The sequence below is a fragment of the Lampetra fluviatilis genome, chromosome 51, assembly GCF_964198595.1.
Source record: "Lampetra fluviatilis chromosome 51, kcLamFluv1.1, whole genome shotgun sequence".
Taxonomy (NCBI): Eukaryota; Metazoa; Chordata; class Hyperoartia; order Petromyzontiformes; family Petromyzontidae; genus Lampetra; species Lampetra fluviatilis.
Window position 1 is genome coordinate 8,721,189 of NC_136325.1, and position 11,406 is coordinate 8,732,594.

At 53.6% G+C, this 11,406-nt stretch overlaps 1 protein-coding gene across 1 annotated transcript; it reads right to left on the reverse strand.

The window, feature by feature from the left end:
• Nucleotides 1-530: 530 nt before the first annotated feature.
• On the reverse strand, nucleotides 531-1,160 carry LOC144948804 (uncharacterized). Its single transcript, XM_078878453.1, has one exon. It carries the CDS (start codon nucleotides 1,158-1,160, stop codon nucleotides 531-533), a length of 630 nt encoding a protein of 209 aa, XP_078734579.1.
• Between the last annotated feature and the right edge of the window lie 10,246 nt (nucleotides 1,161-11,406).

An 11,406-nucleotide genomic window follows, 5' to 3' on the forward strand; every position in this document is an offset into this window, starting at 1 on the left:
GGCAGGACACGCGCCCAGAACGTTTCACGGCGTTCTCGAGCAGGACAAGGAGGTTGAGACGTCTCGTCCGCAAGACGTCCACGGATAGACCCAAGATGCGGAATTGGGGACGCGGTATCAGGGGACGAAGCAGCTTCTGCGCTGAAGGACATCGCTGACGACGACGCGAAGATGCGGTGCGTCACCACGGAGTGAGGAGCCCTTCGTCCAGCAAGTGGACTGATCATGGTTGCTGCTGTTGCTGATGATGAGGATGATGATGAATAAAGGATGATATCTGTATGGACACCACCCTCTACTGTGCGTGGGATACACAGACAACAACAACAACAACCAAGCACGCTTGTGGTGGAGGCTCCTCCACTGCCCACCCCCAACTCCACGGCCCCATTGTCAGTAAACATCGCTGGAGCTGCCCGGGACATAGCTCCGGAAAATACCCCCACCCCCCTCCCCCCTCTACCTCCTCCCGGAAACAAAAATATCCCATGAGAAATGAACCCTTGCTGGGAAGCGACCAGGGCTTGAGATCAAACTCCGTCCACGCTCTTCTCATTTCTGCCCGGCGACTGCTGCTGCTGCTTCTGCTTCTGCTGCTTCTGCAGATGCTGCGCTTTGAACCGCTTCTTGATGAAGGCCGCCAGGGCCTGCACGCCGTCCCTGAGGCCATGTCCCGTCGGCACGCTGCACTCCTTCACCACCCAGTCGCGGCCTTTGCACGACGCGGCCAGACCCAGCGCTTCGCCCACCTCGTGGGCCCCCAAGGCCCCCGGCAGGTCCTGCTTGTTGGCCATCACCACCAGGGGAGCCCCGTCCAGGTTGCTATCGCTCAGGGCCACGACCAGAGCCTCCTTGGCGAAGGGGATTCGCTCCACGTCCGCGCTGTCCACCACGAACAGGAGGCCGTCCGTGCCCGGGTAGTAGTGCGACCACATGTTTCTCAGCAGGTCCTGTCCGCCCACGTCCCACATGGAGAGGCCCGGGCTGCGGCCGCTCTGCATCACCGACTCGACGTTGAAGCCGATGGTGGGGCTCGTGGTGACCTCCTCGCCCAGCTTGAGGCGGTAGAGCATCGACGACTTGCCGGCGCCGTCCAGACCCAGGAGCAGCACCCGCGGCTGCGCCTTGTTCACCGCACCCTTGGACGTGACAACGCCCATCGTGACAGCAGGGATCGAACCCGTGCCTCCTGTTGTTGAGCGCGCAGGGGGGTCGGGGAAGAGAGCGGGGAGGGGGGGTGAAGGGAAATGCATCGTTGGTTGTTACCAGAGGTCGCAATCGAGTATCCGATACCCGTACCCTACCCGATACCCGGTTACCCGTACCCGGCCGGGTACGGGTACGGGTAGGCCGTGAGTCAATGGTGAATCATCGTTTGTCACTCATTTCCCAACGTCTTGTCTCTTCTCACAATTCAAGTTCCTAGAATCAACCCACCCGCGCCTACAACATGGCTTCCTCCAAGAGGTCGCAATCGGGTACCCGTACCCTACCCGATACCGACCGGGTATCAGGTAACCGGGTATCGGGTAAGGTACGGGTACCCGATTGCGACCCTGGTGCGGCCGGGTACGGGTACGGGTAAGGAATCAAAACCCGTTTGCGACCTCTGGTTGTTACTCGAGTCGTGCGTGTTTGGGTTGGTTCGTGATTCAGTGTTGCGTTCGCGGCGTGACGGTATGTCTCCACCTCGTATCCCCATCGATTACCTCTCTTAGAATCTCCCTCATCTGCTGTGACGAAGGGCCATTGCCCGAAACGTCGCATTACTATGTATACCTTTGATTTAAAGCTTTCATGACTGCAGGGATTCATAGTCTTGGTTCTTTCGGTAAAGTCACGTAGAACGGAAACAATGAAATAAGAAAAATATTAAATAATAAAAATATATTATTTTATTGTTTCCCTTCTACGTGACTTTACCGAAAGAACCAAGAATATATATACCTTGTTTTTTTTTCTTTGTAAGCCAACACACTGTGGTATGGATACGAAACATGTTGAGTTGCGTTGTTATTTGCTCAACCACTGCCAACGCAATCAGCATCACCACCACCACCAAATATTTGAACCGAACGTCATTAAAAACCAAATATAACTCTAGAGGGACTCTACATCGTACGCCTTTTGGCGTCCTCTGGTCTAACACCGTTCGAGACGAGGCTCAAAAGAAAGCTGTCTCTGGTGTGGACCAATCAGTTTCAAAGACAATGCATATATTATCAGAGTAATTTTTTTATTTGCATTCTGACCACAAGCATTGTGGTTAATGCAGACATGATGCCTTGTGAAAGGTTTCAGTTTGGTGTTTTAACATCTTAAGACAACTGTTTTGTTGCCAGAAAAAAAGGGGGAAACCCTATTGTCTCTAGAGTTTGTTAAACGGATGGTCCCGTTCAGCCAGATCCGTGGCGAGTGAGCACAGCAGCGGCAACACAAACAAAAAGACAAAAAACTTCATCAACATTGCAGACAGCGAGTACGGCAGGGGTTACGTAAAGATATTGCGCAACTAACAGGCGAAACACACGCGCTAAAGCGGAACTCTCAACCGTTTTGACTTTCAGTCTCTCATCAGCAGAGCCAGCATTTGCTTGAACCAATGCTGAAGAACTGCCAGACGTTTAAAGGCGAAGATTGATTTTGACGTTCAATGTCTCAACGGCAGAGCCAGCCTTTGCTTGCACCAATGCTGAAGAATTGCCAGGTGATTATCGGCAAGGAACCCTCGTTATGAGACATGGGTCACAGTTCATCGCTAAACTCGAATACGGAACGTAAAATAACCGATAGCATTGTCATAGATAATATAAATAATGATAATTTTAAAAAGCTGTTAATTTGCCTCCGAAAAAATGTATCTGTCCCTCTAAATAAAAAAGAAAACCCGAAATCCTGAAGCCCACACAGCCTTCTTGAACCCCATGACCACCTCCACGTGGCCTGATGAGTGATCAGTGGACTTCCCCATGCCGTACACAGCAACCACACAGCAGACTGGCACGAGGCTGACACTGGTACGATTAATCTTCTTGGTTCTTTCGGTAAAGTCACGTGACTTTACCGAAAGAACCAAGAAGATGAATCCCTGCAGTCACGAAAGCTTTAAATCGAAATTTATACTGGTACGATTATTCTCCCTGCACGCATGTAGAACTTCTTTCGCACCGTACGGAGCCATCCCTACCAATCGAAGGTCTGTTTTGAAGCTTTTAAAAGATCTCCAATGAACGTTTAACAACATCATCAGCAGCAGCAGCGCCCATGGTCGATCCACTGATAAATGACGAAGACCTCTCGCGATCCCGCGATGTCAGAATCCGCGACCCGGCAGCACCATCACAGCAGCCGGTGCCATCGGCTCCGTTTTCTCCTCGACGCGTTCCGTCCATTGGCTGCCGCTCCGTTGTTAGTCTCGACCACATCGTCCCTCCTAACCGTAACGACGCGTGCCCTGCCCAGACCTACGTTGCTTATCGCCATCGCCACCAGTCATGGTCTATCTACTGCCGGATGAAGGCCTCCATCGCCAATCAAAATTGGCATCGCATACGCAGTGCCGGAGTAAGCTATTTCGGGGCCTGTAGCATGATGTTCTAAAGGGGTCCTAAATAAAAAGAGACATGTAAAGTTTAAAACACAACATTTTAAACTTGCATAGTAAAGTAATAGTATTGTTTCATTTGCTGTACAGCCGGATAATACGACAAATCGCGAACTTTTAACACGCAGTCGTTCATAAAAGTTGAAGGACGGTATAGTACTATAGTAATAGAGCAAGTGCAGAATCATTTGATAGCTTGAAAGTATTTAGCGCGGGGCTCTTGAAAGTGCGGGGCCCGTAGCATGATGTTGCTACTTTTGCTCCTCGGATAATCCGGCACTGTGCACACGGAAAGACACGAGGAGCAGCAGGTCACGTGGACGGACAAAGCCGTCGAACCAGCCACACAGGCATCACGGGTTCCACTCGCTCGACGCAGTCGTAGGAGTCGTGGTGGTCGTGGTGGTGGTAGTGGTGGTGGTAGTGGTCGTGGTGGTGGTAGTGGTAGTGGTGGTGGTAGTGGTCGTGGTGGTGGTAGTGGTCGTGGTGGTGGTAGTGGTCGTGGTGGTGGTGGTGGTAGTGGTGGTGGTAGTGGTCGTGGTGGTGGTGGTGGTAGTGGTGGTGGTAGTGGTCGTGGTGGTGGTGGTGGTAGTGGTAGTGGTGGTGGTAGTAGTGGTAGTGGTGGTAGTAGTAGTGGTAGTGGTGGTGGTAGTGGTGGTGGTAGTGGTGGTGGTAGTGGTAGTGGTGGTGGTAGTGGTGGTGGTAGTGGTGGTGGTAGTGGTAGTGGTGGTGGTAGTAGTGGTGGTAGTGGTGGTGGTAGTAGTCGTCGTGGTAGTGGTGGTGGTAGTGGTAGTAGTAGTGGTGGTGGTAGTGGTGGTGGTAGTGGTGGTAGTAGTGGTGGTAGTAGTAGTGGTGGTAGTGGTGGTGGTAGTAGTGGTAGTAGTGGTGGTAGTAGTGGTGGTGGTAGTAGTGGTGGTAGTGGTGGTGGTAGTAGTCGTCGTGGTAGTGGTGGTAGTAGTGGTGGTAGTAGTGGTGGTGGTAGTGGTAGTGGTGGTGGTAGTAGTGGTAGTGGTGGTAGTAGTGGTAGTGGTAGTGGTGGTGGTAGTGGTGGTGGTAGTGGTGGTGGTAGTGGTGGTGGTAGTGGTGGTGGTGGTGGTAGTGGTGGTGGTAGTGGTAGTGGTGGTGGTAGTGGTGGTGGTAGTGGTAGTGGTGGTGGTAGTGGTGGTAGTGGTGGTGGTAGTAGTCGTCGTGGTAGTGGTGGTGGTAGTGGTGGTAGTAGTGGTAGTAGTAGTGGTGGTGGTAGTGGTGGTGGTAGTGGTGGTAGTAGTGGTGGTAGTAGTAGTGGTGGTAGTGGTGGTGGTAGTAGTGGTAGTAGTGGTGGTAGTAGTGGTGGTGGTAGTAGTGGTGGTAGTGGTGGTGGTAGTAGTCGTCGTGGTAGTGGTAGTAGTAGTGGTAGTAGTGGTGGTCGTGGTGGTGGTAGTAGTGGTAGTAGTAGTGGTAGTAGTAGTGGTAGTGGTGGTAGTAGTGGTAGTAGTAGTGGTAGTAGTGGTGGTAGTAGTGGTGGTGGTGGTAGTGGTAGTAGTAGTGGTAGTAGTGGTGGTCGTGGTGGTGGTAGTAGTGGTAGTAGTAGTGGTAGTAGTAGTGGTAGTGGTGGTAGTAGTGGTAGTAGTAGTGGTAGTAGTGGTGGTAGTGGTGGTGGTGGTGGTAGTGGTAGTAGTAGTGGTAGTAGTGGTGGTCGTGGTGGTGGTAGTAGTGGTAGTAGTAGTGGTAGTAGTAGTGGTAGTGGTGGTAGTAGTGGTAGTAGTAGTGGTAGTAGTGGTGGTAGTAGTGGTGGTGGTGGTAGTGGTAGTAGTAGTGGTAGTAGTGGTGGTCGTGGTGGTGGTAGTAGTGGTAGTAGTAGTGGTAGTAGTAGTGGTAGTGGTGGTAGTAGTGGTAGTAGTAGTGGTAGTAGTGGTGGTCGTGGTGGTGGTAGTAGTGGTCGATGCTTTCCAACAAAAACGGCTCACAAAGCGAGACCGCACGAGGAGACAACCTCCTGCTGAGTAGCGCATGCAGTACATTCAGTACACACACACAGTACACACACAGAGTATACACACACAGTACACACACAGTACACACACAGTAACACACACAATAACACACAGTACACACACAGTAACACACACACAGTAACACACACACAGTACACACACACACACAGTAACACACACACACACAGTAACACACACACACATAGTAACACACACGCGGTACAACGTTGTCCCACGTCCGATCGCATAGCCGGATGTCGAGTGAATTCAAACTGCGTCGTGGGGATAACTTTGAGTAGAAGTTGGTAGTCGCGTGTACAGCGAAGCCCCACAAACACAACCTCCACAGGGCAGAGGTCGCAATCGGGTACCCGATACCCGTACCCTACCCGATACCCGGCTACCCGTACCCGGCCGGGTACGGGTAGCCGTTTGCGACCCTGGTGCGGCCGGGTACGGGTAGGCCGTGAGTCACTGGTGAGTAACCGTTTGTCACTCATTTCGGGTAGGGAACGGGTACGGGTAGGGAACGGGAACCCGTACCCGGCCGGGTACGGGTACCCATTTGCGACCCTGGTGCGGCCAGGTACGGGTACGGAATCAAAACCCGTTTGCGACCTCTGCCACAGGGCGAGGGAGACATCGAACTCCAGCTCTAATAATCATGATCATAGATGACAGATGATATCATGACATTTGTCTAGGAAAGCGTTTCAAGACAAATGCTAAGGAGGGTCTTGCAATGGGCTTGTTTGACCCCGTGATGAAGTATGATTGGCGTGGAGCGGTGGCGCAGTGGTTAGCGCACTTTGTGCTCGATTTCCCAACCACGGCGATCAACAGCGGCGAGTGACATCTGTGCAGCGTTGCTGCGTCTCTCCCCTCCCACCTCCTTCACCAACCCGCACTGACCAGCGGGGTGAAGTATGGTCACTTAACCCCCCATGACGCACACTGCGTGGGGAGGTCTTCATCCTGAAGCGGATTAGCTGAGACCTGTTCGTAAAGAAAACCAAAGAGAAAGATCTCCCCGTGTAGCCTACACCACTGGGCTTACTGATTGGTCACCGTGGCTGGGAGTCGAACTCGTGACTAAAAGCCGGGTTTGGGTCGCACAGTGGGTCTGAACACGCACACAATAATCAAAACGTCCCACGTTAGTTTAACACGCCGTAGGCATTGGCGACCAATATCCATAATAGAGAGGGTTTTTTTGGGGGGTTAGATCGCGTAAATATATAAATGTGTCGTTAAAACCCGCCACCACCCGACACAGCCAACTAGTAAGGGTTGTCGCGTTAAACAGAACGTGGCCAATTCGTCACTAGTCCAGCACTAACCGGTTGTGTGTTGGCTTGGCTCTCCAACACACAACCGGTGAGTGCTGCCCTCGTGACGAATTGGCCACGCTCTGTTTACGTGACACCCCACGTTTATCTTTGAGCAGGATGTTGGGCGAAGCGAGAGAGAGACACATGCCGGCAGAGCGCATCGCTGGAGTGGCCTTGTGACTATTTGGTGTTCGCCGTGGTTGGGAATCGAACCCGGGTCAAGGGTGGCACAGTCGGGTTTTTTACAATCGGGTTTAATTGTCTTTTTATATGAAACCCGATCATCTGAGATTGGGATAAATCCGGTTTAATTGGTTCTAATTGCAGAACCGCACTCTGCCAACTTCTCACCGATGGGCTTCATCCATTCCAAGCCAAGGAACTCACTGGCGCCCACGATTGTGGAGGAGAAGCTCCTCGTGTTCATCAAGACCAACCTGCCCGCCGCATTCTACGACGACCCCGTGCCCGACGGCCCCCCCGAGTACGATAGCAGCACCGACGAGGAAGCAGCCTAAGCCTATCAGAGTTTCGTATTCATTTAACCAGCTTTTAATTCCCCGAAATCGGGTTTATAATTGTATTAAAGAAAAAACCCGATGCCTGCCACTGGAAAAATCGGGTTTTTATCCACCCATGACCCGGGTGGGTGGCCATCGCTGCGCCCATCGCTCTCACCAACCACAACGAGCGACAGATTAACTCCCTTTGACGGACTGTTGGGGCAAGTGTTGTTTGCGAGCACCTATGAAGGCCGGCACGGCACACGAGAGAGAGGGGGGTGGGTGGTCAGAACCACGCCCGACCGCTTTTGTCTCCCCATTGGCGATGATTTAGACACCGCGCCAGGTACTCATTTAAGTCTGAGTCGACCTTGGGGAGGCCCAAACATTCGTCACCGATATTGGCCGTGAGCAGGGGATCGAACCCGGGTCCAGCCAGCGGTGATGGTAAGCGCAGCCGGCTGACCACTACACGCATGTCACACATCACCGCTACACGCATGTCACACATCACCGCTACACGCATGTCACACATCACCACTACACGCATGTCACACATCACCGCTACACGCATGTCGCACATCATACGTACGTGGATATCAATGCAGGAATGTCGTCGGCAGCAAGGGTAGTTGCCGAAATGAGCCGAGCCTAGGCGCGCGTGTGTGTAGAGAGAGACAGGCCAGGTAGGTGTGTGTAGAGACAGGCCAGGTAGGTGTAGAGACAGGCCAGGTGTGTATGTGTAGAGACAGGCCAGGTGTGTGTAGAGAGAGATACAGCCCAGGTGTGTGTGTGGAGTGAGCGCAGCGTGAGTCTGCTGCGATCGGCAAGCGTCTACTTAGGTATATGCCAAGGTACGCGTGCGTGTGTCTCTGTATGCGTGCGTGTGATTGTGACCCCCCCACCACCCACCCACGCCCTCTGTCGTGTCACGCAGCCGCCTCTGTCGCTATCAGCGCCCCGACTGAACCCTATTCCACCACATGGAGCCCTTGCCGGTCAAAGTCAAGGGAGAGGGGGGTGGAAGGGGTGGTCGTGAAGGTGCTGGGGTAGTGTCTGTGTGTGCGTGTGTCTGTGTGTGTGCGTGGGGAGCGGTGGTGCAGCGGTTAGCGCTACGCTGCGCTGCGCTACGAACCCGGCGAGTTCCATTCCCGATCACGGCCAACACCGGTGACGATTATCTGAACCGGTCCTGGGCCTCCCCGAGGTCGACTCAGCCTGAAATGAGTACCTGGTTCGATGTGTAAAAACAATGCAGTGCCGTGCCGGCCTTCATAGGTGCTGCTCGCTAACAGCACTTGCCTCAACAGTCTGTTAAGGCTACACGGGGGATCTTTGTGTGCAAGGGAAGAACCGGTCATCTGAGTCTAACCGGTGCAGATAATCGTCACTGGTGTTGGTGACCGTGAACGGGACTAGAACTCGGGCGGCTGGGTTCGTGGTTCAGTGCGCTAACCACTACACCACCGCGCCTGGTGCGCGGTGTAAACATCGCCACTAGGGAGACAAAGGCGGCCCGGCGTGGTGCTGGCCACCCACCCCCTCGTGTACCACAGTGGCGGTCTTCAGAGAGATCGCTTGCTCGCTAACAGCACTTGTTGTGAGTGTGTGTTGGCAGGGTGTGTGAGTGTGTGGGCAGTGTGTGTGTGGGCAGGGTGATTGTGGGCAGGGTGTGTGTGGGCAGGGTGTGTGTGGGCAGGGTGTGTGGGCAGGGTATGTGTGAGTGAGCGTGGGCAGGGTGTGTGGGTAGGCTGTGTGGCTGTGAGTGTGTGTGTGGGCAGGGTGTGTGGGCAGGGTATGTGGGCAGTGTGTGTGGCTGTGAGTGTGTGTGTGAGTGACTGTGGGCAGGGTGTGTGGGCAGTGAGTGTGGGCAGGGTGTGTGGGCAGTGTGTGTGTGTGAGTGTGTGTGGGCAGGCTGTGTGTGGGCAGTGTGTGTGGGCAGTGTGTGTGGGCAGTGTGCGTGGGCTGTGTGTGGGAATGTGTGGAGCGGTGGTGTTGCGGTTAGCGCGTCTGCGTTCCAAAGCACGGCGAGCCGAAATCGATTCCCGCTCACGCCTTCTCCCAACCGGTCCTGGGGTTGAGTCACGAGTAGGCGGTGCTTGCCAACAGCACTTGCCCCCCACAAGTCTAATAAGAAGTATATTTGTCTTTGTGTTCATAGTTGTGTAGGTGTAGGTGTGTGTGTGTGTAGGTGTGTGTATGTGTGTAGGTGTGTGTGTGTATGTATGTGTGTGTGTGTAGGTGTGTGTGTGTAGGTGTGTGTGTGTAGGTGTGTGTGTGTAGGTGTGTGTGTAGGGGTGTGTGTGTATGTGTGTGTGTGTGGGAAGCGGTAGTGTAGCGGTTAGCGCGCTGCACTATGAACCCGGCGACACGGGTTCGATTCCCGCTCACGGCCAACACCAGTGACGATTATCTGAACCGGTCCTGGGCCTCCCCTAGGTCGACTCAGCTTCAAATGAGTACCTGGTGCGGTGTGTAAACCCCCTCGTGTGCCGTGCCGGCCTTCGTAGGTGCTCGCTATCAGTACTTGCCCAAACAGTCTACTAAGGCTACACGGGGTATCTTTATCTTTGTGTGTGTAGGTTTATTTTTGTGGATAGGTGTGTGGAGGCGGGGTTTGTAAACATCCCGGCTATGGCCAACCCACCCCCTTAAGATGTTTCTTGTTCATGTTTTTGTTTGTTGCGGTTGCACCCGATTCAAGAGCCGAATGGCTCACAGGGCTATACCTAATAAATGAACTGAACCTTAGTGTGCCGTTCCGGCCGACATGGATGCTTGCTAGCTGCACTCGCCTCTGCAGTCTGTTAAAGGCTACACGGGGGATCTTTGTCTGTGTGTAGGTATGCAAACTACCAGCGCGAGCTTCTCTATTAATACCCTGATGACCACGTGACCTGGAATGTGTCCCATCTCATACTCCCACTTATGAGATGTGACACAACAGGCGCCCGCTAACAACACTCGCCCCCAAAAGTCTGTACGGATATAGGGGACATCTTTGTCTTTTGTGTGTAGGTGTGAATGGCTTTGCGTAGATGTGTGTGTGTGGTGTGGGGAACGGTGGCGCAGTGATTAGCACACTGCGCTACGAACCTGGCGGCTCGAGATCGACTCGCCGATCACGACAAATAGTGGCGAATCTCGGGGCCTTCCCTCGATTGACTCAGCCTTAAATTGATACCTCGTGCGGTGTGGTAAACATCAGCACTGGGGGAGACAAAGGCTGTCAGGCCGTGCCGGCCTTCATAGGTGCTGCTAGCCAACAGCACTTGCCCCGACAGTCTGTTAAAGGCAACTCCCTGGTGTCTTTGCGTGCCTATGATACAATGGGGGGTCACGGGTGGTGCATCTGCCATCGCCTGGGTCTGTCCCACGAGCCTCCCACGCCACTTGATACACGCGCGCGTACAGGCAAGCGCTGTGCGCTCAGCCACTGCGTGGTCGCGGGGGATGATTGACCACCATGCTGGTCAATGTGGACGTATGGTCAACCCCCCCTCCCCCCCACCGTGACTAACACGGCGCGATTGAATCCTTCATCCAGCAGTGGACGAATCATGGCTGATGATGATAATTCCAATAAGCGAGGCCTGCCTTGCCCACTTACAATTGTACCCACCCACATTGATCAGAGTGGTGAAGTATGGTCAATACCTCCCCATCTCCCCCCCTATTCCCCCCCTCCCCCCATGACTGACACAGCTGGTCAGTGACGTCGGCGGATGTCAGGGACGCTTCTAGAAGGCCCGCCTATGAATGTTGATGCACTGCCATCTCTGCCCCCCCCACCCCTCCGCAACAGCTTATAACCACTATTGCTTTTTTATTTATTTCACCAGGTCAGGCACACGACTGAGTTACGTAAGTAGCTATTTTTCAGAAGCGTCCTGGCGACCACAAACGATAGCTCAACGAAGTGGCGGCTTAGCACCATCATCATCATCACCGTGTGGAGATGTATCGCAGCAGCCAAACACTCTTAAACGCGTGAC

What these genes read in the sequence shown, in the direction of transcription:
- LOC144948804 (XM_078878453.1), bottom strand. Translation starts at nt 1,160, where the DNA reads ATGGGCGTTGTCACGTCCAAGGGTGCGGTGAACAAGGCGCAGCCGCGG.